At 43.9% G+C, this 25,219-nt stretch overlaps 1 protein-coding gene across 4 annotated transcripts in view; it reads right to left on the bottom strand.

The window, feature by feature from the left end:
- Positions 1–19,771: 19,771 nt before the first annotated feature.
- HTR4 (5-hydroxytryptamine receptor 4) overlaps positions 19,772–25,219 on the bottom strand; it is a 112,710-nt gene continuing 107,262 nt past the window's right edge. For all 4 annotated transcript variants that reach the window (XM_016150326.2, XM_016150329.2, XM_016150327.2 and 1 more), the window contains one exon: positions 19,772–23,417. In XM_016150326.2, the coding sequence (XP_016005812.1) occupies positions 23,330–23,417 (88 nt within the window). In that variant the 3' untranslated portion in view covers positions 19,772–23,329. The remainder of the gene's footprint in view (positions 23,418–25,219) is intronic.

The raw sequence follows: 25,219 nt of genomic DNA, 5'->3' as shown, positions 1-25,219 counted from the left end.
CGAAACCTAAGCAGAGTTTCTAAAGTCTATACCTAAGAAAAAAGAAAAGAAAAATGTTCATGTCTATAAACTGAAAAAAATATTGATGCTTCACTTCCGTGCTTCTGGATGGACCTCTTGGCGTCGATATCAATCTAATCTCATTAAAGAGCCTTGATTAATTCACCCACCGGAGCACACCCAGAAGCAGATGGCAGAATAAAGAGAAAACTGGAGCTGTTTACTTTAGAAAGAAGAGTCAAAAAGGGCGAGTAGGTGGCAGATCATTGTCTTCTAATATCTGAAGGTTCTCACAGGGAAGAGCGGGGCCAACGGCTCCGCCACAGATGGGAGCTGGAGCAGCGACAGGTGTGTGTTCCAGCAAAGGAAAGAACTTCCTCATGACTAAAGCTTCCCCACAACAGCAGGAACTGCGTTAGGAGGTAGTGAGCTCCTGTCTCTGGATGCGTGCGAGCAGAGACTGACCACCTCCCAGGGGTGCTGTGGAGGGTGCTGCTCCTGCGCTGGGCGTGAGGCTGGATCCGACGACGCCTGAAGTCCCTTCTCAACTCCGAGAGTCTCCACGCTCTGGCCTCGTGTCCTGTCTGACACCGATCTCCGTGGACCTTTCCAGGGTCCTGGTGGTGCCGAGGGTCAGGAGAGATGCAGGCATCCTGTTCAGGCAGACATGAGTGAGAATGAATGGCTTAGTTGTGAACGGCACCCTCGATCAGAAGCATGATTCCAGGGATTCAGGGTCATTGTGGATGGGCAGTTTCTCGAGTTCCGGGTGATGTCCGCTGTGAAGAACTGTGTACCTAGGGAGAAAGGAAAGAAAGCGTAAGAATCCAACAGACATCCTTCATATGCACCAAAGAGGGCACTCTGGTCCTTCCTGACTCTCTGTCTACTGCATGCTTCTGAGAGCGTGCTGAGGTGAGGCTGGCTGGGTGATACTTCATCAAGAGGAAAGTCCAAAGAAACACATCCAAATTGCTCATTTTAAAGGTGGGGAACTGAAGGCCTGGAGGGAACGGCGGGATCAGGGTTGTGCAGACAGCGAGGGATGGAGCTGGGACTAGAACTCTGATTTCTTTTCTGCCAGCAAGGCCTGGGGCTCTCTTGTCACTCAACAGAATGCACCCTACGAAGCACCTCAAGCCACCCCTGCATGTGCTATGTTCCCTCTATCAGGGTGGTCCCAGGTTTAGCAACATCAAGGTGCTGAGGGAGATTGCTGCACCACCCAGAATCTGAAAGACAGTATAACTGGATTTGTTCCTTTGATTCCTTTTGGTGACATTTGGAACAGTAAATATATTAGATGAATCAAACAGCAAGTTGACTCTGAGCATCGCAGTGAAATTGACTACTTGACAAGTGTTTGTTATTTTTCTGCAATATTGCACAGTTGCACTCAATATGTTAAATGCATTTAAATCAATCTCGCTTGCAAGTGGATCTTGTCATCAGTAATCCAGATTCCGGCATCTGGCAGTCATTCTAATGAAATTTCCAGAGAGCCTAGGAGCATCATCACCGCTCACTGCCCTGAGACTGGGGTGAGCACATACAGTAACACAAGTGTGCACACACGTATGCACATGCACACACTCACACAGACACACACACACTAGTCCGTTATTTGGCATCGTATGTTGACAAGTTGGTGGTTTGTCATGAATTACATTAATGCTTTGCTTTGAATTATAATAATTTATTGCTGACTTGTATTGATTGGTTGGTGTAGACTAGGATTGTACTAAATCTTTTCCAGGAATTACCTTATTTAATCTTCACAACAGCCCTATGAGATAGTAGTATGTTCGTTTTTCAGTTAATCAAAATGACACATAGCTAGTGACTTTCCCAAGGAAAAACAGGTAATATGTGAAGATACAGCTGATCGAACAGCCCATCTGATGCCAAACACCTACGTGCGTACCTGGTCCTCACACAGCCCACGGACAAGGCGCACGTTTAGAATAGTGGGTCTCAACAGGGACATTGATGAGGCATATCTGGTGGTCTCGGCAGGAACAGCGCTATTGGCATCGAGTGGGTAGAGACCAGAGATGCTGCTAAACATTGTCCAACATGCAGCACGGTCTCCCATGACAAAGAACTGTCTGGCCCAAAACGTCAATTGTGCCAAGAACGAGAGACCTCGAGGAGCCAAACTAATATTTCTGATCACGTAAGATGCACTGCCATGAAATGCAGGTGTATCTCTATAGTAGCTTTTCACACATCTTTCCTAAGTGTCTGCTTTTCATGTGCTAATGAGTGAGTTGTTCAGGAAGAGGTGTGGGACTGGAGCGGGTATTCCAGGCGGAAGTTCTCTTTACCCAGAGGGCCGCAGAAAGGCAGCAGCTCTTGTTAGAGGCAGGGGTGAGCAGACAAACCCGTTTTCTAGTTACACCGTTTGGGTGGGTTCTCTCACCATGGTACGGTAGTGATACACACACAAAGAAAAAACTAGTCTGAGATTTCCTTGGCGGGAGTCTAGCAGAAGACAGGGTGTCTCAAATGGAGTCTGTCCTGCAGAGGTCTTCCCTGGGCTTGTGCATTCCCAAGTCTCCATAAGATATGTGCTTTTTAATCTGGTATTCTCACTTTGATAGTAAATAAATAACGTGAGCGGATTTGGGATCATCTGGATGCCCACCTTACAAACGCACATTGCCTCGTGAACTCCGGTCACGTCTGCGTTCAGGTCCACGCTGGTATTGCAGTGACAGTGGCTAACTTTACAAAGTGCTTCTCTGACTAGGGTACATGAGCCCCCAGCAGTCTACGGGCATATTCACGGGGATCTGCACATCCTCACTTGGAGGAATACAGGGAAACAGGAAGCACATGTTACTGCAGGCAAACAGAACAGCAGGCAAGTCCTGACTCTACCATTTACTAGTTGTGCGACCTGGTCAAATTAAATGGACTCCGCCAACCTCTCAGCTTTGTTGTGACAATAAAGTCAACATCTGTAAGGGGCTTAGCAAACGGCTGGAGATAGAGTGGGTGTGAGAATCTCACTGTTAAGGAAATCGAGGTTCAGAAAGTATAACTTTACCAAGGTTGAAGAAGTCATTACGTATGAAATAGTTAAGAATACAGGCTCTCGAGGCAGAATGCCTGGGTTTCAAGCCTGGCTGTGGCATAGACTAGCTTCATGATGATTCCAGATGTTCTGGGTTGTTGTAGGCATTACACGACATAATGCTTGTAAACTGCTTAGAATAGTGCCGGCCAACTAGTATCGGCGCTCCATAAACATCTATTAGTACCATTGCTATTTGATGATTGAGGTATGATTCGAAACCAGTACTTCATTGCTGAATCGATGCAGAAATCCAGGCCTTAGAAATTGATTAGATGTTTGTTCACTTAGCAATTGATCATCAGGCTGAAAGAAACCTTCAAGATGGCTTTACAGAGAAAGAAACAGGCCCAGAGAGGAGCTGTCATCTGTCCGGAGTGGTCCAAGTCTTCTGGCTCTTTTTGGAGTAAGATCTCACTTGCGGTCTTACAGCTGCACTGGTAGAAAGCAGAGTCCAGATGTGTGAGTGTACCTGGGCAATGTCAAGTCCAAAGGGAAACTGTCTGCTGTTTCCCAAGCAACAGCAAGGCAGGAGGCAGCTCCCTTCAAGCTGGGTTGCCTCCCCCTTTGCTTTAATTTACTCAAACATGACGGGAGCCCCATTAGGTTTGGTAATTACCTGAGTCTACAATTCATTCACTGAGCAATTAGCATCGCACTTAAAGCAGCCTGCATGCAGCAATTAGCGACATAATAATAGCCACCACCCTTCTGCTATCCGCCCCCTCCCCCTGCCTGTTCAGCCTGGCATTATAAGGAAATAATCAGACTGTATTTCATACAACCGTAGCCCTTCACCGCAACGCAGCGCTCACACAGGGGCCTTACAGGAAGGTGTTTTAATTATTAAAGTATAAGGTGTATGGGTTTAAAGAGATTCAACCCTAAGGCAGAGTTTTATGGAAGCTGGAACCCCATCACCTGGAAACAAGAATCTCACACTCGGCGTTTTTTGGATGTTCAGGGAAGAAAGAGCCTTTCAAATCCCAGGCATTTGTACATTCAGCCACTTATTTGTTTAAAAACATATTTTGAGTGCCTACCACAGTCCAGGCGCTGTGCCATGTCCTGGAGCTGTCAGAGCAGTGAGAAGAACCTCCACAGCTCCGTCCTCGCGGGCCTCACAGTGCACCGTGGGAGACGCACCTAGGCCCGTGAGGACCTCACATCACAGTGCACCGTGGGAGACCCGCCGCGAGATGCGAAAGCACAGCCCGTGAGAAGTGTTAGGGAGGAGAGGCATTTGGCGGTGCTGCGAGAGCATGTCACGGGGGATGTGGCCGAGGTTAGTGTGTCAGGGTCGTGTGACTGAGGAAGTGACGGAGACGAGACCTGAAAGATGGGTAGAGGTTAACCACGCAGAGAAGAGGAGGATGCAGGCAAAAAGGTAGCAAGTGCAAAGACCCCTGTTGTGAGGGAGAGGGGTGCTGTGGGAGCAGAACCAGGGGCACCCCAGTCTAAGACGAGGGTCAAGACTCAGCGAGGCTCACCATGCTAAGGACTGGAGGAGGTTAGAGTGGGGGCCCAGAGGCAAATTAGGTGTATTAGCTTCCTATTGTTGCTGTAACAAATTATCGCAAGCTTTACTGGCTTAAAAGAGCACAAATGTATCATCTTAATACAGTTGTAGAGGTGAGAAGTTCAAAAGGGGTTTCAAGGAGCTAAAGTCAAAGTGTTGGGCAGAGCTGCACTTTTCCTGGAGTCTCTAGGGGAGAATCCCATTCCTTTTCTTTTCCAGCTTCTAGAAGCTGTGCACATTCCTTGGTTTGTGGCCTCAGTGCTCTGACCTCTGCTTCCATCATCACATCCCCTCTGACTCTAAGCCTCTGGCCTCTCCATCATAAGGATGCTTGTGATTACAGTGGGCCCATCTGGATAATCCAGGATAACTTCCCCATCTCAAGATGAATCGCTTAATTACATCTACAAGGTCTCTTTTGCCATCTAAGGTAATAAAGTCACAGATTTGGGGAATAGGGATGTGGACCTCTTTAGATAGCCATTATTTTGCATGCTACATGTGATTTTCAAGGTGTCCAGAGATGTCGGTGGCTCAGAAATGTAGGATGGTAGTGACGGAGGTGTTGGGAAGTAGTCAGGTTCAGGGTGTATTTAGAAGGCAGACCTGACAGGACCTGTCGATGCACGAGGAAAAGGTGCAGAGCCAGGGAGTGGCACACTTTGAAAAATAACGACTGCTCTGAGTGTATGCTACGTGGTGGGACCCTCCTGATGAGATTAGTATCCTTATAAGAAGAGGAAGAGACCACCACAGAGTGTTTGCATGACCCGACCCCAGCTCCACCATGAGAAGATACAACGAGAAGGTGTCTGTTTACAACACAGGAAGAAGATTCTCACCAGGAAGTGAATGTGCCGGCACCTTGATCTTGAACTTCCCAGCCTCTAAAACTGTGAGAAATAAATGTCTATTGCTTATCCCTGCCCTCCCCCATCTATGCTATTTTGTTCTGGCAGCCCAAGCAAGCAAGGGGTCTCAAGGAGCCAAAGAAAGAATGTGTATGAAAGGAGAAAAAACACGGTTTGGGTTGTGAGGATATAACTTTTTGCCCTTAAGCTATTAATATAGAAGCTGAGGCATCAAGAGAAAATTAGCAGAGGGGCGTGTGTATTGTGTGTTTCCGGGAGTCTTTTGCTAGCAACGCTTCACTTATCCCAGGGTCAGGCACCTGATGATCTTAACTATCCTGAAACCCTCTGAGGGGTTTGTTTGTTTGTTTGTTCTTTTCTAGGGTCATCACAAAGATGCGGACTTTTCTTGTTGCCTTCCTCAGCTTTTCACTCGGAGGTATTTAAACTTAGTTTGCACATAGCTCTAGAAAGCTTGGCTCGTCAAAACCCAGCAGAGCAGAGACTGGAAACCAGATGAGAGAACTAGAAGGGAGACAAGCCATGCTGGTGGTAGACAAGGTGATTACAGAAAAAAAGTGACAGTCGATGTGTGCAACGAGAAAAGAAAGTCAGCAAAAATCAACACAGCTAACTCCATAGGGGCTATTGAATGAAGAGAGAAATATTTCAAACATCTCTCAAGGGCATTACTGTAGGGTTACAAATAATGGAAGTTCAAAATAATAACTTGGAACAAAGTTACTCAGAATCTGATTTGATACTGGGAGAATCCAGATAAAGCCTGTAGTTCAGTTAATAGTCCCGGGTAAATGCTAATTTTCCAGCTTTGATACATGTGCCGCGGTTGGGCATGGCGCTTGCATTAGGGGAGCGGTGCGAAAGCTACGCAGGATGCTCTGTGCTGTTCTTCCATAGATAGAAATGTGTTTCGAAATAAAAGGTTTTTTAAAAATTTGGAAAACTAAAAAAAAAAGAAAGAAAGAAAGGAAAAAAAAAACATCGGGGTTCAATCACAAAGGTTTGTTTGAAGGAGATGAAGAAATTCACTAGTTACACCAGGGAGATGTGAGATGAACTGGGGCCGGGGATAACCCGGAGGAGGGAAACACAGGACCGCGGCTACACCTGCCGGACTCAGCGCCATCCAGAGGACTTGGGAAGAAGCCCAAAACGAAACTTAAAAAGTAGTGAATAGAAAATAAAGTAAAGCTCCCAAACCATAGGAATCCTTGGCTTTCAGATCAATAGCAAACAAGACCCAGAAGGAACTCGGGCTTGGTGGGTCTCTGCCAACAACTCTAGGCGATGTATCCACTGGACTCAACCTGGCCCAGTGAGGACAGGAGAACATGCAGGATCCAAGGACATTTTGTGGGAAGATGCGAGTTGGCAGATATAGACAGACTCATAACACAGCGGCAGACTTACAGGACATGCTCAGAGTTAGACGGAAACTGGTCTATTGCAGAAGAGCAGGAGGAAGCTGGAGACAGAGGGACAGCCACTTTTAGTTGAAACAGAAAACAGCCACAGATGAAGGGGAGCCAAGCAGAAGTGGAGAAAAGAAAAAGAAAGAAAACACAGAGGTTAGTGGACAGGTGATCTTAGCCCAAAAGAGCATTCTAGTAGCCTCAAAGTTCATAATGATGGGGAGGGGTAGGATGGGAGCATAATTATTGCACAACATGGTTATACCACGCTGTATGTCTAAAAAGACATTTGTTGTATATGTTGAATCATCACTAAACCCCTAAAACATGGTGTGATTGTCCAAGTCTTACAGATAACAAAACAGGCTTAGAGATGTCAAGTCGTATTCAAATTCTAGCAAATGACAGAATCCGAATTCACACTCAGATGTGTCTCATTTCAAATCTCATGGTCTTTAGTTTTCAGGAATCAAAGAATTCTAACCAGTAACATGAATGTGGTATAATTTATTTACATTGATTAAATACATACTTAAAAAGAAAAATAAAAAGCACTTTTATAGCTAGTATCTCATCTGAGTCTCAACAACTTGGCAGGTTCGCACCGCAGGTCACTATCTTAATTTACTGAGAAAGGAAGAGGCACAGAGAACGATGTTACCTGTCCGAGGGCACCCAGCAAGTTAGCAGCTAAGTCAGAGCGTAAGCCAAGTGTTCTGAGTTAACCATCCGTGGGGTCACGGCCAAGGTTTGCACAGAAAGCCACCCTCCTTCTTCTCTTCTTTGTCGCTAGCCAGGCCCCATCCTGCATTCCTTACATGAACGATCCCATATAATATTCTCATATATAATAGCCCCGCATAAAATATCCCATGCAGTATTCAGTCAGCTTTGTGGGGTAGGTACTATTAACACCATTTTCTAATGAGGATCCTGAGGCTTAGACGCAGTGTGATGGAGATAAGCTAGTGTGTAAGAAGGAATACCATCTCTCGACCCCAGGGCTCTCTGACTCAGAAACACACACTTTTAAACTCTGAACATCACGATTCTCAGAGCCTCTCTTCTAAAAGCCTCAGCTTCCTGTGCACTCCCCGTGCCCCCCAAAGTCAGATTCTGGGTCAGGCAAGCAATGAGGCTCTTTTCTTCTTGAGCTTTGGGTCCCATTCTAAGAAGGAAGAGCCATCCATGGCTCCCTCATGTTTCCCAGAGACTCCCCCCCGAACCCCTGCATTAAGAAACCCCAATCCAAATATCCCCTCCACGCATGCAGGGCTTCAGGTCCTAAAAGCCTGTCTTAACTCTGCCAACTTTTTCCCACCTCCAAACATCAAGTTCCACTTCAGATGAGACAAGAGGCCAGGCGGAAAGCCAGAACCCTAGAAGTGGGATTTTCAAGGGCAATATAATTCAGATAATTCCATAAAGTTAAAAAGCACAGACCACACCATCTTTGGCCCTCTTCTCTCTTCGTTAGCTAAGCTTCTACGATATATCTATGTTGAAGAATCTTTGAAATATAGTTGGGTGGATACGGCCATTTTCCCCATCCAGCCCTCTCTGACCATCCCTCTTTCATACACACATAAGCACTTTCTGCCTCTATAATTTATTTGACAACATAAGCAGCCTTGTGACAGCCCTTGACGTAGCTTATTAAATGTAACCTGCGCATGCATTTTAAATAGTTTGTTCCCTGATAAATTACAAGCCTCTTGCACATAGAAACCATAACTTATTCATCTAGCTCAGTTAGGGATTTTTGCTGACCATGAGATCGGCAATGGTGGTTCGGAGTCAAGCGTTCCAGAATTCTAATCTCGGCTTCATTACCTGGCAGCCTCGACACCTGGCTCCTTCCTGTGCCCCACTTTCCTCACCAGTAACACGGAGATAACGACAGGACCTCCCCGAGTGAGTCAGGCTGAGTGTACTGAAGCCAGGCATACTCCCCATTGCTCGTCATGCCTGGCGCGTGCTCATCAAACGTTAGCTAGCACAAGTCCAGGAAAACTTCAAGTCAGTTATGTGATTAAATGATGACTTGGCCCCCCGACTTTTTCTTCCTTCAGCCAGTCCTTCATCAGCCCGTATCCTTGACAAACAAAGCTCTCTGAAGGCCATCATCTGAACACCATGTATATTTTGTGAAAATTGCCAATTTTGATCATTCATATGCTGGCATGTAAATTTAAGAAAGCAACTCAGATACTTTCGGGGGGTTATGAATTATCAGTTGAAGATTTAAATATCTGGGCGTCTGTTTGCACGACATGCTGTCCTGGAAATCAGACATTCTCCAGCCACTCAAACACTAGGAGACACGCCACATTTTGGTGCAAGAGGAGCTGAGAGCACTTCATCCCCCTGAGTCTCCCACCACTCGGTGGTTCCAAGCGTTCCCGTGGGGCTAGGATTACACCTGGGATAACACGATTGTAAACTATTACATATATTACATACATAATAACTACTCCTCGGGGTGTGTGTGTGTGTGTGTGTGTGTGTGTGTGTGTGTGTACACAATCACACAGACATTGTTTTATTATGTTTTATGCTTTAATTGAAAATGTAACTACTCTTACATATTTATTTATACATTTCTGTTTAAATGCCAGTAACAATATTGTTTTCCTTGGATATAAACCTTAAAGAGTCTAATGAGTGAACTTTTGAGAGTACGACATGTAGGTAAGCTATACACATGTCTGAAAGTAGTGAGCAAATTCTGGCAAAAAAAAAAAAAAATCCCAGTGATTTTTCTTTATGAAAATCTCAGAAGATATAATGCTTACAAACTTTTTTGCACTGCACTACCCTTAAAAATGGGAGATGTGATTGATGTTATACATTGAAGTAATGGGTAACTTAACACATTAATATAAAATAAAAACTTAGATTTTCAAAGATCTAAAAATTTCTATTAAAGACCTTATCGACTGCCCCTTGTCCATGTTGACCTTGTTGAATTAACAGTACAGTTTTCCTGTGACCTCTGGCTGTTTGCATTTTCACTGGCTGGAGTGCTCATATAAAACCACACCCAGCTGAAGCTATGTTTTTGTATACAGAGACTGTTCCCTACATTTGTATTGTAGACCATGATCTTACAAAGCCCTTTGGCATTGATTATTTTATTATTTACTCACCACAGACTCAAGAGGTTGGTATTGTGAGGTTCTAAATGGTAAAAAAGTCACATATCCCCTTTCCCCTGCCCAGATAATACAGAAGACTTTAAATGATCACACTAGACCTTGTTAAATGGTCAGCATTACCTTTCTTAAGTTCAAACATGTTCAGTCCAGGCAGGGCCTTAGCCTGACAGCTTGGACTGAGCTGCGGTAGGTCACAGACCCAGGAAGCAGCACAATTTAGGCTGCCTTGGCTGTTGTTTGGACAGTAATGTGAAAGGCTAGGGATTGGTTGCTGGTTAGCTAACACCTGGAAGCAGGTGTTAGGAAAACTCAAAGCCAAGAGGCAAGGCCTGGTGGCAGACAGAGGAAAGAGGCCGGCAGAGAGCAGGGGCCCTACAGTAAAGGCTCAGAATGCTTCAAACACCAGCAGAGCTCCTGCAACCTGCTTTGACATTCTAAGAACCCTGGCTTTTCTGATTAGTTCCACCCTAGTTATTGTTGCAAGAACTCTTTGCTGCTTAAAACATTGAGTTACTTACTAACTTAGAATCACTTGCCATAGGCTCAGAAAGAAGATTATATCTGGCCCAACACAGGGACCCACCGGGTGTCTTTTCTCGCCTTCTTCAAATTGACCGTTCTATGCGTCCTGGACAACAGCTGAGGAACAGGTCACGGCTTACTGCCATAGTCAGAGGCAGATCAGCAGCTTCCCACAGTGTAACAAACCCCTAGCTTTGCATCCCTGGTACAAAGCATACTTCCATTCATTCCGCTCTATGCATCCAGTCAAAGCTGAAGCTTCTTAGGGGTCCTTTTCATTATCTTTACAACAATACTAGGATAAACTACATACTGCCCAACAACAGAGTCTGTTGGAATCGGCTGCCTTAAAAATAATCTTAACTAAAGTCGATTTAAGCTACAGTTGGTTGGAAATGAGAGACTCTTTTAATGAGTGAACTTTAAAACATTATCTATTTTTATAGTCATCAACTCACTTTAATGCTGTAACACTATGATCTTAACGACATGCTTTAAACATCACTCTGAGTGCACATTTTGCTCAAATGTGTTTTAGCCCTTGGCCAAAACCAAGTAAAATACGGTTCTGATATCAAAAACACCCTGGCTCCTCACCTCACACATCCCTACTTCAGGTACCTCTGCCTGTCCCCAGCGGCAGCCTAAGGTCTGGCACATGCTGAAGCCATCCCTGTCTTGGATAGGAACCATTAGAAGGGTGTTGGCTGCTCTTGATGACTTTCACTCTCTGCAGCATAAACAATGAGGTGCTACAGGCGGCTTGTGTTTGTTTGGTCAGGGCTTTTTCCATTCGGCTTGGTCATCAGCAGTTGGCTGGTTATAAATGCAGTCCTAAGATCGAATGGCTGGAATCCAATTATCCCAGCTTCCTGTCTGCAGAGCCCTGCCAGGGAAGAACACAGTCCTGTTTGCCTGCCTTGTCAGCTCCTGGGACTCAAAGTCTATCATTTGGAGAAAACTAACAAACAACAGACCCTCAGATGTTCTGATGGAGAAGCAACATGCTGTGGAAAGAGGTGCAGAACGCAAAATCTAGCGTGAGCCTATGTTCTTTCTGCCTCTTCCTGGCTCAGTGTCTACCCCTTCACGTCTCTGAGCTTCAGCTTCTCATTTATTAGAGGAAGATAATAACACCAACCACTGGGTTGTTGGGAACTTCTAATGAGATGATGTATGTGAAAGAGCTTTGAAAACTATAATGATGGTGGTGGTGGTGGTGGTGGTGATAATAACGAGGTTAGCTGACACTTATTGAGTGCCTATCATGGGAAGGACATCATGTTGCGTGTTTAATAGACATCATCTCATTTAATACTCACAAACATCTTCTGAAGAATTAGTGATGATGGTAATAATAGTAATAACAATAGCTAACATTTCGTAACCCTTTATCATATACAAGCCCCTAGTCTTAACATTTTATGCATATTAACATATGCAATCCTTATATCATGGGGAATAAGTACTATTATAATTTACTTGACATATGAGAAAAACTAGATTACAGAAGTTGGGTAATTTACTCAAGATGATACTACCAATAAAAGGCCACAAGGATTCAAACCCAGGCAATCTGATTCTAGAATAGGAGTCCGCAAACTGTCTCATAAAAGGCTAGATGTTTTGGTTTTGGGGCCACATAGAGACTCTGGTTGCATTTCTCTTCCTCTTTCTCCTTTCAGGTTAGTTTTTTTTTTTTTTTTTTTTTTTTGCCAATTTGTGTTTGTTTTTACACTCTTTTACAAATGTGAAACTATTCTTAGCTCGAGGATCACACAGAACTAGTCCGATGGCTGGACTTGGCCCACAGTAATTCGATAACCTTTGCTCTACAAATAATCCTTGTTTTCTAGATAAGAAAACTGAAGCTCAAGCGCCGAACTGAAATCAGGATTCGAATCCTGTTTTGTCTGCTTCCAGAAACTGCATCAACCCGCACTCTAGTGCTTTTGTGGATGCCGTTAAAATGTAAGATGTCATCACTGAGTTAGGAATGCTTTGCTGAGCCCGGTCAATTCCCAAAGAGAATAGGCTTTTTCTTCTTGAAACAGACTTGCAGACAAGATAGCAGCCTGAGGCTGGGCAGCGCCTGGCACGTAGCAAGCCTGTCATAAATCTCTATTGAGTGAAATAATTCTGATTTCTGATTGAATTCAGTGATTCACCAAAATCTCAGCTATTTTCTCAAACTGTTCTGGGCCTTGCGTTTGAGTCTATAAGTGAAAGCAATGACATATTCCTTTATGCAGTTCATAGGAAATCTGTAATAATTTATGAGATAATTTCCATAGAGTTATTTGTAGAAAATGAAGATGCTATGTAAAGAAATATCATCTCTATAATGAATCATTCTGTTGACAGAAATGGCACTTGGAGATTGTATTTATGATTTTGAAGTAAATTCATCACTAACCAAAGACAGGACAATAGGAAGAACTCTGTGACTTCATCAAGTCGATATTATCATACCCACTAATACAGTCTCACATTAAAGAAGGAATTCTTATTTTAACCTTGGGATTTTACTTCAGAGAATCAACGAACTTCTTGGAAGTGTATTTAAAACTTCTATGCATATGCCCAGATTTTTAGATGAAAGGCCATAGATTTTATCAGGTTCTCAAAGAGTTTCATAATCCCCTGAATGTTAGCACTACAATAAAATTGTTGCAGTGTAGTTTATTCCCGATGAGGAGAAGGGAAAGAAGAAACTTGCTGGTGTACAATGATCAGCATTAAGTGTCCCAGATGCCCCTGTCAGCATGATGCTTTGTTATATCCTCAAAATACCCACTTAGGGTCCCATGTCAACTCGCCAGTTCCCCATAGGCACCGGTGTCTGGGTCTGCACCTCTGCCCAGAAGATTAATCACCAGACAATGCTGGCTGCGGTGCCCAGCACTCAGGGAAGCCAACAGGGTAAAAGCCACAGAATGAGTCAATAAAGTCTATTTCATTTTATCGCCAGCCTCAAGGTCAGGCCCACAGAGACTGCCATAACAAGCTGTAAAGTCTTTTTTTTTTTTTTTTTTTTTTTTGCATTGTTAACATCTAGCATAATGCCTGGCACACAGTAGGTGTTTAATAAAAGTTTGTCTGAATGAAGATGAGGATAATAATGATATTGATAATTTTCCCTACATTCCCAGAATGATTAATAAGATTGTTTCGTTTTATTACCTCTCGGGATTATCTACGTAAACTCCTAGGTGTTTGTCAATGAGAGGGGGTGTTTTCACTTTGTACTATTTTTTGGTAGTTTTATGCTAAAATAGCTAATTTGGATGTTTCTCTTTCGCATGTGGGCCTGAGAACAGCCTCCCTTGGAGATTATGCTTGTGATCCCAGGGAACTGAGTCCTGTGGACCTAGACCAGGGCGGCTGCATTAGGCTTCACAGAGGAGGATGTCCTTGCACTAGCCCTGGGCTTTAACTGGCAAGTGCTGGGAGAAAAGGATTGTGGGCTGCAGCAAGCAGGGAGAAGTCACGTATGGACCTGACAGCTGGAAAAGGAAATGGAACTTGGCCCATTTTCAATCTCTGAGTTGGGCATCGTGTTGTGCATGAGGATGACCTAGAAATGAGCAACTGGGGATCACTTTACGCTTTTGAGTAGAGTCGTTGCATATGGGAAATTTTCATCGTATGATTTTAAGAGGAAGGCTGTTACTTTACTTTTTGTTAGTTGTCATGTGTTTACGTGTGATTAAAAAAACAGATTAACATATAGATTTAAAGAAAAAAGAATTAGAAGATGGTGGTAGTTATGTGGAGAGGAAAGACTAGATATAGGTCTTTTCAAAAGAAAAGAATAGAAAATAAAGCAATCAGAGATAACTCCTCACCTGGAGTACTGAACTAATAATAATAATAATAGTAATAGTAGTAGTAGTAACACTTAGCATTTGTTGTTCAGTCCTATACATTTTAGAAAACTGTGTCTTGATTAACCTATTAATGTGGAAGTCATAAAAGGCCAATGGACATTTATCGACTTATTTCTTCTCTAGCAGCACAAAAACTTTTGCCAAGTGAATAAAGACAATTTGATATCTGTGAGGTTGGTGAGGGCATTTTTTTTTTTTCATGAGAAATTTGAGATCCGAAGGGGTTAGTGGCTTGCCAGAAGTCATCCAGCTGGTGAGGACAGAATTCAAGGTGAAATTAGAATTCGTGGTTTTCCCCCACTCCTCCCACCCCCATCATACAGGCTACCACAAGTGAAACCATCCGCTGCAATAGGAAGGTTTGAATAACAAATAAATGCCAGGAAATTTGAAAATAAATAGAGACTGCTTGACTGCTCTCTGAGACAGAATTCTGGAATGGCTTTGGCCTTTTCCTTTTATAAGCTCAATGGTTCCGGAAAGCTGTGTTGAGGAGAGAAGATGCAGTAATAAGGGTGACCCTGATAAGACTACTCTTTCCTGGTTCCTTCCATTGACTCACATCCGCTTGACCAACTGCCCACTCTCTGGCTTGCTGGGACAAGAGGTCTCGCCAGAAATGGTACCTTGGCTCAGCCAGCCAAGGGCTCTGCACTTGAAATTATGAAACCCTGGCTCGACTCCCCTTTCACAAAGCCTCAGTAATGGATGACTCACAGTCTTCTCCATGGCAAGTTCCTGAGGATGATAAAGAGATTGGTATAAGGCTTTGGGGAAAGAATGTGGGGTGGAGGGTGGGGTGGGCTGTGTTCTGGCCAAGAATGTCATCATTAAGCAGTAGCATATGGGTCTCCATTTGGACCCTGTTGACAAGAAGACCATATACTAATGATTACCATGCCAATTTGGGAGACTAAGGCTGGAACGAAATGATGTAACCCCCTACTGGCATTCGACACTGGGAAAGACTCGATTGAAATTAAATGATCTGACCTCAATCAAGTTTTTTGAAACACAGATAATGTCTGACCTTTCATCCAAGGCTCCAGATCAGTTTAAATGACTACCTTTTCAGGCTACCGGGACACTCACACGTGTTATGAAATGTCTTCTTATTTCGGAGGGAGTGACTCGTCAAAATTTCATGATATTGCTTCTCTTACCTTCTACACAGGCAGAAAAATAGAGTATGGATTCTCAAGATAGGCGAATCTAAGTTTGTGTCCTGGCTCTGCTCATTATTACTTGCATGACTTTGGTTCAGAAACTTGGTCTCCTTGTGCCTTTTACTTATTCACAAAATGGGGGTTATTATATAAAATAACAATGAAAATAATAATTTTAAAAACCCTTCCAATTTCTGCCACGTGGCGTTCTAATTGCTATCACACACACAATTTTATTGAAATTATATAACCTCGTAAGTTCGGTAGTGCCAACACCTCTATCTACTCATAAATAAACTGAGGGTCAGAGAAGTTAATTAACATGCCCAAAGAAAAACAGCTAGCATGTTGGGAAGTTAGGATTCAATCTAGTCAATAGTCTTTTAAGGATTACGTGTTCTAAGATATGTAAGTGTAGAGGTAGTACTGACAAATCTTAGGCATTCCAAAAACTTGTGTCCCTTAACCCTCTTAGAATATCGACACGTGACTATTGCTTAGGAATCTCATGAAATGGAGAAGATAAAGAGACATTTTAGGTGTCCCATAAAAGACACTGAATGACAACTAAACTCTATTTCCTGCCCGCCATGCTTATCATCTCTGACTCCATAACCAAATCCCCAGCATCTCCATTTTCTCCTGAATAATGTTCACGGCCTGCGTAGATAACTGGCATAGAAACCGCCACTGCCCCACCCCTGATTCCCCAGTACCCTTTCCAAAAGATTCTACGTGCGGCTTCGGAATTTCAAATGTCACAGAATCCAGAGTGACAATAGTTTAACAGCTACACTTCAGTGAGCGCTTACTATATGCCAAGGACTGTGCCCCACTATCAATGAGCTTTGACCGACTGACGCCTCACAGCCACACTCTGGAGGACATGCCCTCGTTCCCCTCCCGTGAAGAAGAAACGGAGGCTTAGATCGTCAGGGACTTAGTCAAAGCCACACACAATCAGTAATCAGTAGAGTCTGGATCTAAATCCATGTCTATCTAATTAGAAAGCTAGCTCTTAACCACACAAAGCTTCTCAATTTATAGATGGCAAAACTTAAGCCAGCAAGGGGCAGGTACATGCGCAGAGTCATGGAGCAAGTTAGGAAGGATGCTGAGGGAAAGGACACGTTTTCTGGCATCTCTGTCACACTCCAGCCTGAGCAACTCCCGCTGCGTCCATTCCTCAGCCTTGGGCTGGTCTCACCCTTCTCTCCATTCACCTCACGCTCTGTGCTGTCTCAATAAATGCCATTACTGGTGAAATGGCGATCAGTGTTCCCTAGGATTATACAACGTCAAGTAAACGCGTGCAACTTCAGTCTGATTCACCACATCCTATAAATATAAACCTTTAAGCTTAAGTTCTTTTCATAGATAGACAGGACCCAAAATGAAAAAAAAAAAAAAAAAGCTCGCCATGAATCAGGAAAATAGTGGTATTTTAAAACTCTAATCCTTTTGCTACTTGCAAGAAATATGATAAACATCTTGATTTTATTCAGAACTGTCACAGGAAGGTTTTTCTCTTATCAGAAGGCTGCAGCTTTTGCAGTGGGTGGCGTAGTAAGCGGCAGAGCAGCAGTGAGATTTGGGGACAGAAAGGGCTAAGTGGGATGGTGCAGTGCGGACGCTGTAAACAATGAAAAGCCCCAAATTCTTCCAAAGAAGTAAATTTGATGACTTTATGGACAGCTCCATCACACGAAAATCCGAGCCGAACGTGATAAAAAAAAATAAACGATGCTCAATAAAAATCAGCTCTTGTCCTCAAGGAGCTCAAAATTTGGTAGGGACACTCAGACAGGGCATGGTTAATGAACTACCCTGAAAAGCATGGCAAAATGTCAAGGGAGAAGGACAAAGTGCTTTGGGGACTGACATAGGTCAAAGCCTCATGCTGTCCTAGGAGCCAGAAAAGACTTCAAGTAGAAGGTGGCGTTTGAGACGGACTTTGTAAGAGATGCTGGGAGACGTGTGTCCAATGGAAAGAAATCAGGACCAATAGACAGGAGGTGCAAATGCAAAGAGAAAGTGAGTGGAGCCTGGAGCATATTGCTTACTTTGCCAGGGCGAAGGCTTTTGCAGGCAAAACTGTAAACAGTAGACCCAGAAAAACTATGGGGAGCCCAGACTTTGGGAGACAACGATGAATTGTTAAGGGTTTTGATCAGGGAAATGGCATGCTTGTAGTGGGTTTTAGAGCCTGAGGTCTCAGTCCAAATGAAAGATAACATTAATTGCAGAAGGATGATGTCAGTCAGAATGGAGATAAGAAAATGCAGAGGAAAAAAATAATCTGATTATATAACCAGATTGAATTTGCTCTTATTTCTGATAAAATGAATAGTTTTAATAGCAAACCACTTTCTGGCTGGCCAAGAATTGTTTTGTATTTTTTTCTTTTGGTTTTTTTTTTTTTTTTTTTTTTTACTTCTAATTAGATGCTATCTGGAATTAGCTTATTTAAAAATCAATGAAGAACCACTGTTTAAATGCATCTTTGTTTGCAGACAGTCAACGCCTCCTGGAGAAAGAAGGGAGGCCAAGAGGGAGACATGTACGAGAAGATCAGTCACCTGTTTCAAGGATGGTTCTTGCTGCTAAAGAGAATGGGGCTCAAGTGGATCTAGTCCCCTCAGCAAGTGCTGTGTGGTGGAGAAAGGCTGGGCATGGCAGGGTCTGGGTCCTGTTTCCAGCTCCAGGTAATCTCTGTGTTCTTGGGGAAGTTCCAGGTTCTGAGGTGCAGCTCAGTTTCTTCATCTATGCAATGGAGAATGATACTTACCTTGTAGAGTTTCATATAAAATGCTTTCTGCCAAGCCTGGCACATAGGAAGTAACTAATCAGTGGTTATCTAATGCTACCAAATTATCAGCTTTTACTTACTTCTTTGATCTCATTTCATACCACTCTCTTGACATTCACTGAGCACCGGCCACACAAGCCTGGCTCATTCTGCCTCAGAGTCTTGTGTTTGCTGTTCCCTTTGATTGACATGCTATTTCCCCAATCAACACATGATTCACTCCCTTCCAGCGTTCTTGTCTCAGGTCACAGGGCTGACCTCATTCTATGACACTTTCCCTGACTACCCCTAGATAACGTACACACCCCAGTCTCGTCTTTATTTTTCATGTTATTTATAGCACTTAGGAGTATCTAAACTTATCTAATTTGTGTATGTATGTCTCCTTGTTCATTTTCTGATGTCCGACAAGGATGAGCAGAGACTTTGTTAGTATTTTTATTAATTCATCTCTGGCAACAAACCCTGGCACACAGTATATGTCCAAAAAATATCTCGTTTCTCTAAATACTCTTGTGCCGTTGATAAAATTAAACTGTATCGCAAATAAAAACTACCTAGCACATAGTAAGTACTAAGTCAGTGTTAGATTCTCCGCCTGGGATGGGTTGGGGGAATGCTATTTCAAATTAAAGAAAGACAATTTGGGGGAAAAAGCAAGGCAGGGGAGAGTCACCCCAGGAGAGGTTAGTTGAGTTTCTGGGGTCTAGTTCTCTGCCTGGACACAGTGCAGGATGCTTCACAGGGAGTGAAGGCTCAGAATGTCATTCTCAGACAGAGATGGGGCTTTCTTTCTAATTTGATATTCTGACTCTTATGCATCCCCTGCATTTCATATGTGAGATGATGGAGGTCCCAAAGGTTAAACAGAACAGCGGGGACAAGTACTCATCCCCGGACTGCTGAGAGGAGTTTTTCCACTGCTCCATACTCACCAGTGATGGGACTTGAATTCCACTGACATGCAAGGTAGGCCTAACATCCCAGGGGGCCCAGAGCAAGGGAGCTGGATTCCAGGCTCCTGGGTGGCTCATGACATCAAAAAAGGTTTCAGCAAGGAGGCGCATGCTTAATAACCTCAATCCAAGACCTGTGGGTATATGGCTGCCATGCCACCTCAATGGCGTATGCCCCGAGAATGGCTGGGGTGGATCCCTCCCCACCCTCTACTCCCGGGATGACCATGTCAGAGAGATACATCCTAGTGCGTGGGGCCCTGACGAAGGTGGCAGACAGGCAGACAGGTAGAATCATACTATCTAGGTGTCCTGGGCTCTGGCTTTACCTTGATGGGAACCTGACACTGGTGACAGAATATTCTCCAGCTTCAAACACTCAACGCTCCTGAGGGCTGGGCTGCGTGAGCTACCGAGGTTACGAAGACGCTCCATGGAACTGAGGCATGAGGTTGGCTTTGGTATTTTATTGTGTATTCAAAATTCAGTTATTAGTTTTAAGACTTAAGATTTCCCTCTTTATATAATTTATGTAAACATGTACAGAATGCACAAATATAAACATACATGTAATTTAATCATGTTTATCAATAAATAGAATTTATCAATTGAAAAAAAAAAAACAAGTCTGTACAGGCTCCTGTTTTCTCCAGAACACATTCCTGGGAATTGCATCAAAAAAATTTATTATCATAAAGCCAAGGGTTCTCTTCTTAGAAACGAATTAGAACTGAGAATCCAAGTACCTTCAAAGCTTCAAGCTTCTAATAAATCATAGGCATAACTAACGATTTCATAACCAAAGATAACGACCATCATTAAAATGTATAATCCTTTGAAATGATGTGACTTTAAGTTCCATGTTCTATATAACAGGCTACGCATGTACTTTACATGTCGATTACACAGGGGACTCAGTGCGTTATAACCTATACACGTGGCCCCACTTGTAATTCTACTTTATTAAAAATGTAAACAAAATTAAGGTGTTAGCTAAATATCATTAACTGTAACCAACAATCATTTACAAAGACTATCAGATTAGGAAAAATCTCAAAAGTTATCTGGTTCAGTATCTTAGCAGACTCATAACATTCTTGTCAGCTGCTCAAAATAAAATTTGGTCCATATTTGAGGTTATTTTCATAGAATTTAAATACCTATGTTGAATTTATAGGATGGGGATAATTTCGAGAATCCTTTTTCTCCGAATAAATGGTTTCATGGTAAAAAAGGCATTTGAATTTATTCCATGTGACTTTGAAGTTACATGAAGTTAGGCTCATTCTTATCAAAATTAGTCCCTATCTCTCTCTGCCTATTCCTTTACTTCAAGAATAAAAAAAATCCCTTCAAACGAGAGGGTTTGTGACATATAAATTTACAGTGTTATGTGTGTTGCGCAACCTGGAGTAACCAAATGAAGAGGGGTGGACCTGAAAGACTGGACCCCTCTCAAAAAAAGGTGCCCCCTCAGTACTATTTTTCAACATACAAAGCTCATTCTCTAAACTGGTTCACCTCTTGGCAAAGAAATTCGTAGTCCTCGAGAGCTCAGGAGCATCCAAAGTAATGATTAACATACAGAAGAGCATTTTATGATTTACAGAATATTTTCACGAAAATCATTGATCGCCACAACAACTTTGTGAAGTAGGCAGGAGAAATTCTCCGAGGCCAGAGAGGTCTGGCTATTAGTTCTGAGTCACACAGTAAGTCAGCACTATTGATTGAGTGCGCGTGCTGCTCCCCTGCTGCCCGCATCCTTACCATGTGCTCGTGGAGGTGGTGGGCAGTGTGGGCAGCCGTCGGAGCAGATAATCTGCGTCTCACCGCCAGGTTCAGGGCCTTGGGTCTCAGAACCCTGCTGTTCCCGCCTTTATATTAGAAAAGGATCATCCTCAAAATGGTGGTTGCCTCCTAAGCAAACCCCAATCTAGTAACGATGGAGGACAGAGACTTGAAAAAGCAAAGGCGGTCGGTCCAGCCAGAGCGAGGATGCCAGGTAGGACTTCAATAAACTTTCTTCATCATTGACTAACATAGTTCCGCAGTGATTCTGCTCCACTGACCAGCGAGAGTCCCAGCCTTACATGAAGCACTTTGACGTGCTGTAATATTTCTCAACAGCATTCAAGAGTTCTAAACAACATTTCTCTTTAGAGACTTTTCCCCTTCCCGAAGGCATGACTTTCTCTCCAGTAAAATTAAGTCTTCACAGGACAGAGGATTTTCTTTTGGCATTTAGATGATTTGGGGAAATCTTCTTTTCCTCATTCCAAAGTCTTTTTCTTCGTTCAGTTCCAGAATTTAAGTAAACATCAACAGAAATGATAGCCGAACACTTCTTAAACAAAGAGAGTATGACAAAGTCCTGAGATGCTATCAAATCACAGCCAAGATCAAAGCGAAAAACTCCCATGGCTCTGCGATATGATGGCATTTGCCTCTCTGCAATCTTCATTCAGTGCAACTTGCAAGAGCCATGGACTCGACTTTGGATGAAAGACATCCAGATTAATTTGAAGGGCAAAGCTGGCAAGGTCAAGGGTCTAGAAGGCCCAAACGAGGCGTCTAGTTTCTGTTAAACAGTCCAAAGGCAGGCCGGCCATGGCTTTTCGAGGTAGCAGATGGCTGCAACAGCATTTCATTGTCCTAGAGACAAAGAGGGTCCTTAGAGATCCCCTCGTACAAGCTTCAGTTGACAGATGTAGAAAATGAAGTCCAGGGAGGGAAGGGCCTGATCGAGACCTCACAGCATGTTAGGAGCAGAGCTAGAGCTGGAATTAGGGTTCTCCGACTTTAAGTCAGGCGCCGTTTTTCTGCCCGGCACTGCTTGATCCTGCCTGCTCCGCCCGGGGAATCGCAGTGAGTGACAGGAGTCGGCAGTGGGAACTCCCAACAGTTCTCTTCTTTGGTAGCAATAGGCCAGATTCCAGGGTTGTAAATTGGTACCATGGACCTCAGCGCAGGCTCACGGGAAAGATTCCAAAGTCTTTTAATAAACACTACGATACTGCCAGCCCAGCCCAAGGCTTCTCAGGAGAAGATGCTGCTCTAGTTCGAGAGGAAGGCGGGCAGCTCGGAGCCCGGGGCCCTGAGGCCACAGCACTGGGGGGGAAGCTGTCTGCCCTGCTCTCCTCCAAGGTCACTGCAGGGACCATTTTCCTCGGGTAGAACTTTGCCCCAGTTTCTTCCATGGTGAATAAACGGAGCGTGTCCTGCAGGGAAAGACTGACACTGGACACGAGGAAGAGCAAATAGAAGCTGTGACTGACATGGGGACAGGCTGGGAGGACACGCGTTTGGACCCAGACACCGGGAGGAACGTGTACTAGTGTCCAGCACAGAACGGGACAGAGATGAGACAGTGAGTGGTTTGGAAATGGCTGAGACAGATGTGAACAAGCAAGAAAAGTGTGCTTCTGGAATGCGACTCTGACCGAGACAGGCAGGGGAGGGTGCGTCTTGACAGTGCTTGCGAGTGGGCACAGCAAAGAGGCATACTTAGAGACTTCAATGACTGAGATAGATAGGACACGGTGAGCCATCGTGTTTGGAACACGAGTGAGACCAACCAGGCACAGTTAGGGGAGAAGCTGGTGACCACAGACAGTGTGAGGCAAGAGCGAGATGCCAGGAAGAGGGAGTTCTGGGAAATGAAAACAAACAATCCCTTCGTGGGGGGATCTCTGGAGGAGACACCCCAGTGAACAAGGGGGCCGTCCTGCCCTCTGACTCCCTCAAACGCCGCCTGCTGGAATCCCGGAGGAAAAGCCCGGTGGGCATGGGGTGCCTGCCCCGACGGACGGATGGACGGACGGACGGACGGACGGACGGAACGCTCGAGTGAAGAGAATACCAGGTGCAGTCACGCACACGCAGCAGCTTAGGACCTGGCCCTCTCTCAGAGGATGGCTGTCTTCTGAGTCACTGCCCCAGAGGCCTAAGTGTCACTGGGCTGAGCAGCCACCAGAGAAGTTGCTGGGGGGTGGCACTGACTCTCCCATTGGCCACCACACTCCACTGCATCCCTGGAGAGGGGAGAAGATCACAGAATCTCAGAGCTGGAATGGATGCCACGGAGGAGCTCGGGCGAGCGCCCACCCAGTGCAGAAAAGGCCCCGCGCAATGCAGGGTGGCGGCTGCTTCGCTCCTACTTAGGAATCGCCAGTGACCGGCTAGGCCGTGTTATTTCTGAGCAACTTTACCGAAAGGACTTGTTATTGTTATTAGAAAGAGCCTGTTAATGTTCAGACAAAATCTGCCTTCTCGGTGGAATGGCTATGCCCTCCAGGCCCACTTAAAAGTCTTCCCTCTACTAATTATGTCCTCCAAGTTTTCTCTCTCCAGGCTACATATTCCCATTTTCTTTAATAGTTCATTATTTATTATGGTTTCCAGATTGTCGCCTGTACTGGGCACTCTCCTCTGAACACGATCCTTACTATGATTCTCTCTCTCAAAACAGGGTAGCAGGAAAGAGCACAAATCTACACAGTGAGCCTGACACACCGTGTATTCTTCAGCATCGGTTTAGTTTACTTCTATGAATATGGTCACTGTTAAGCGCACTTCTGACAATGGTAATATGCTACAGGCTTATATCGACTTCGCTGCCAACTTGCATCTTTTTGATACAAACGGTTGTCAGTTCCTGTGGTTCTTCATTACGTCTGTGCAGTTTATGTTCGAGCTAAACTACAAGACATGATATTACTTAAATTTCATTGTATCGGTATGCTATCATTTTAGTGAATTGAGAGCATTCTAAATCATAACGATGTCAACATTCCAGATGTACTTATCGGGCACCAAGTAGAACTGGACTTTAAGGATTTCACAAGCACGTAGGAAGTGCAGATAATCTATTGCTACCTAGATCTTTCAGTTCAGCATCATTTGCCTTTTTAGGTCTTCAGTTGAGATAAAAAAACGAAAAACAAAAAACAACGACAAAAAAACAACTTTATCAGAGTAGGGCTAAAATACAGAATTATGGTGCATCAGTACACACTACCTACCCAGAGAACAGGTAACACTCTGTGTACCTGGGCATGGACCTACCCATGGAAGGTTTTGTCCAATGCTTTGCTGAAAAGCCTCACCAAGCAGTAAGTCTGTCCTAATAAATGATTATATTACTTGGCCTAAATTATTTTTTAACGAAACAACATTGACTCTTGCTCACAAATGATTCTCTCTCTTAAAACAGGGTAGTAGGAAAGAGTACAAATCTACACAATGAGCCCGACATGTAATGCACTTGTCGTAATTGTCTTAGAATTTCAATAGGGTCTATTTCAAGCCATGAGTCTGTAGTTTCTGGAGTCTAGCTTCAGTTTTTCTTTAAGAAGCGGACCAATATTTACTGGTCCCCAGGCTGCCTTCATTTTCCTAGTCCTTGAAAGAGCTCCAGTCAGAGGTCTTATCAATCATACATCTTGGCTCAGAGACAGTTAAATGTTTCCCATCAATCCTGGACAGCAACTTCCCCCCTATAATGTTATCTTTTTTTTAATCCCCCCCCCAATTTGGAAGACTGATCTTATTGCAGCAAAATATGCAAGATTTCATTCTCACATCATGAGCTCTCACTATGCCTGGGTTTGCTACTTGTGCTGAACATAGCTTTCGATCCATCCGTGGTTATAAAATTCCTTCCTCCAGATCATCCACGTGACTTTTTCTGGTATAAACTCTAGATAACTCGAGATGTGGCCTTATGACTTTACATACCCCCCACGACATTTCATCTGTCTTATTCACTGAACACGTTAAAAGAAAAAAAAAAAAGAATAAAAAGGAAGCAAGGAAGGAAGGGTTCCTCCTTATT

The sequence above is a fragment of the Rousettus aegyptiacus genome, unplaced genomic scaffold (genome assembly GCF_014176215.1).
Source record: "Rousettus aegyptiacus isolate mRouAeg1 unplaced genomic scaffold, mRouAeg1.p scaffold_m13_p_7, whole genome shotgun sequence".
Classification (NCBI taxonomy): Eukaryota; Metazoa; Chordata; class Mammalia; order Chiroptera; family Pteropodidae; genus Rousettus; species Rousettus aegyptiacus.
Note: the sequence above shows the minus strand (reverse complement) of the source record. Positions and strands in the feature narration are given on the sequence as shown.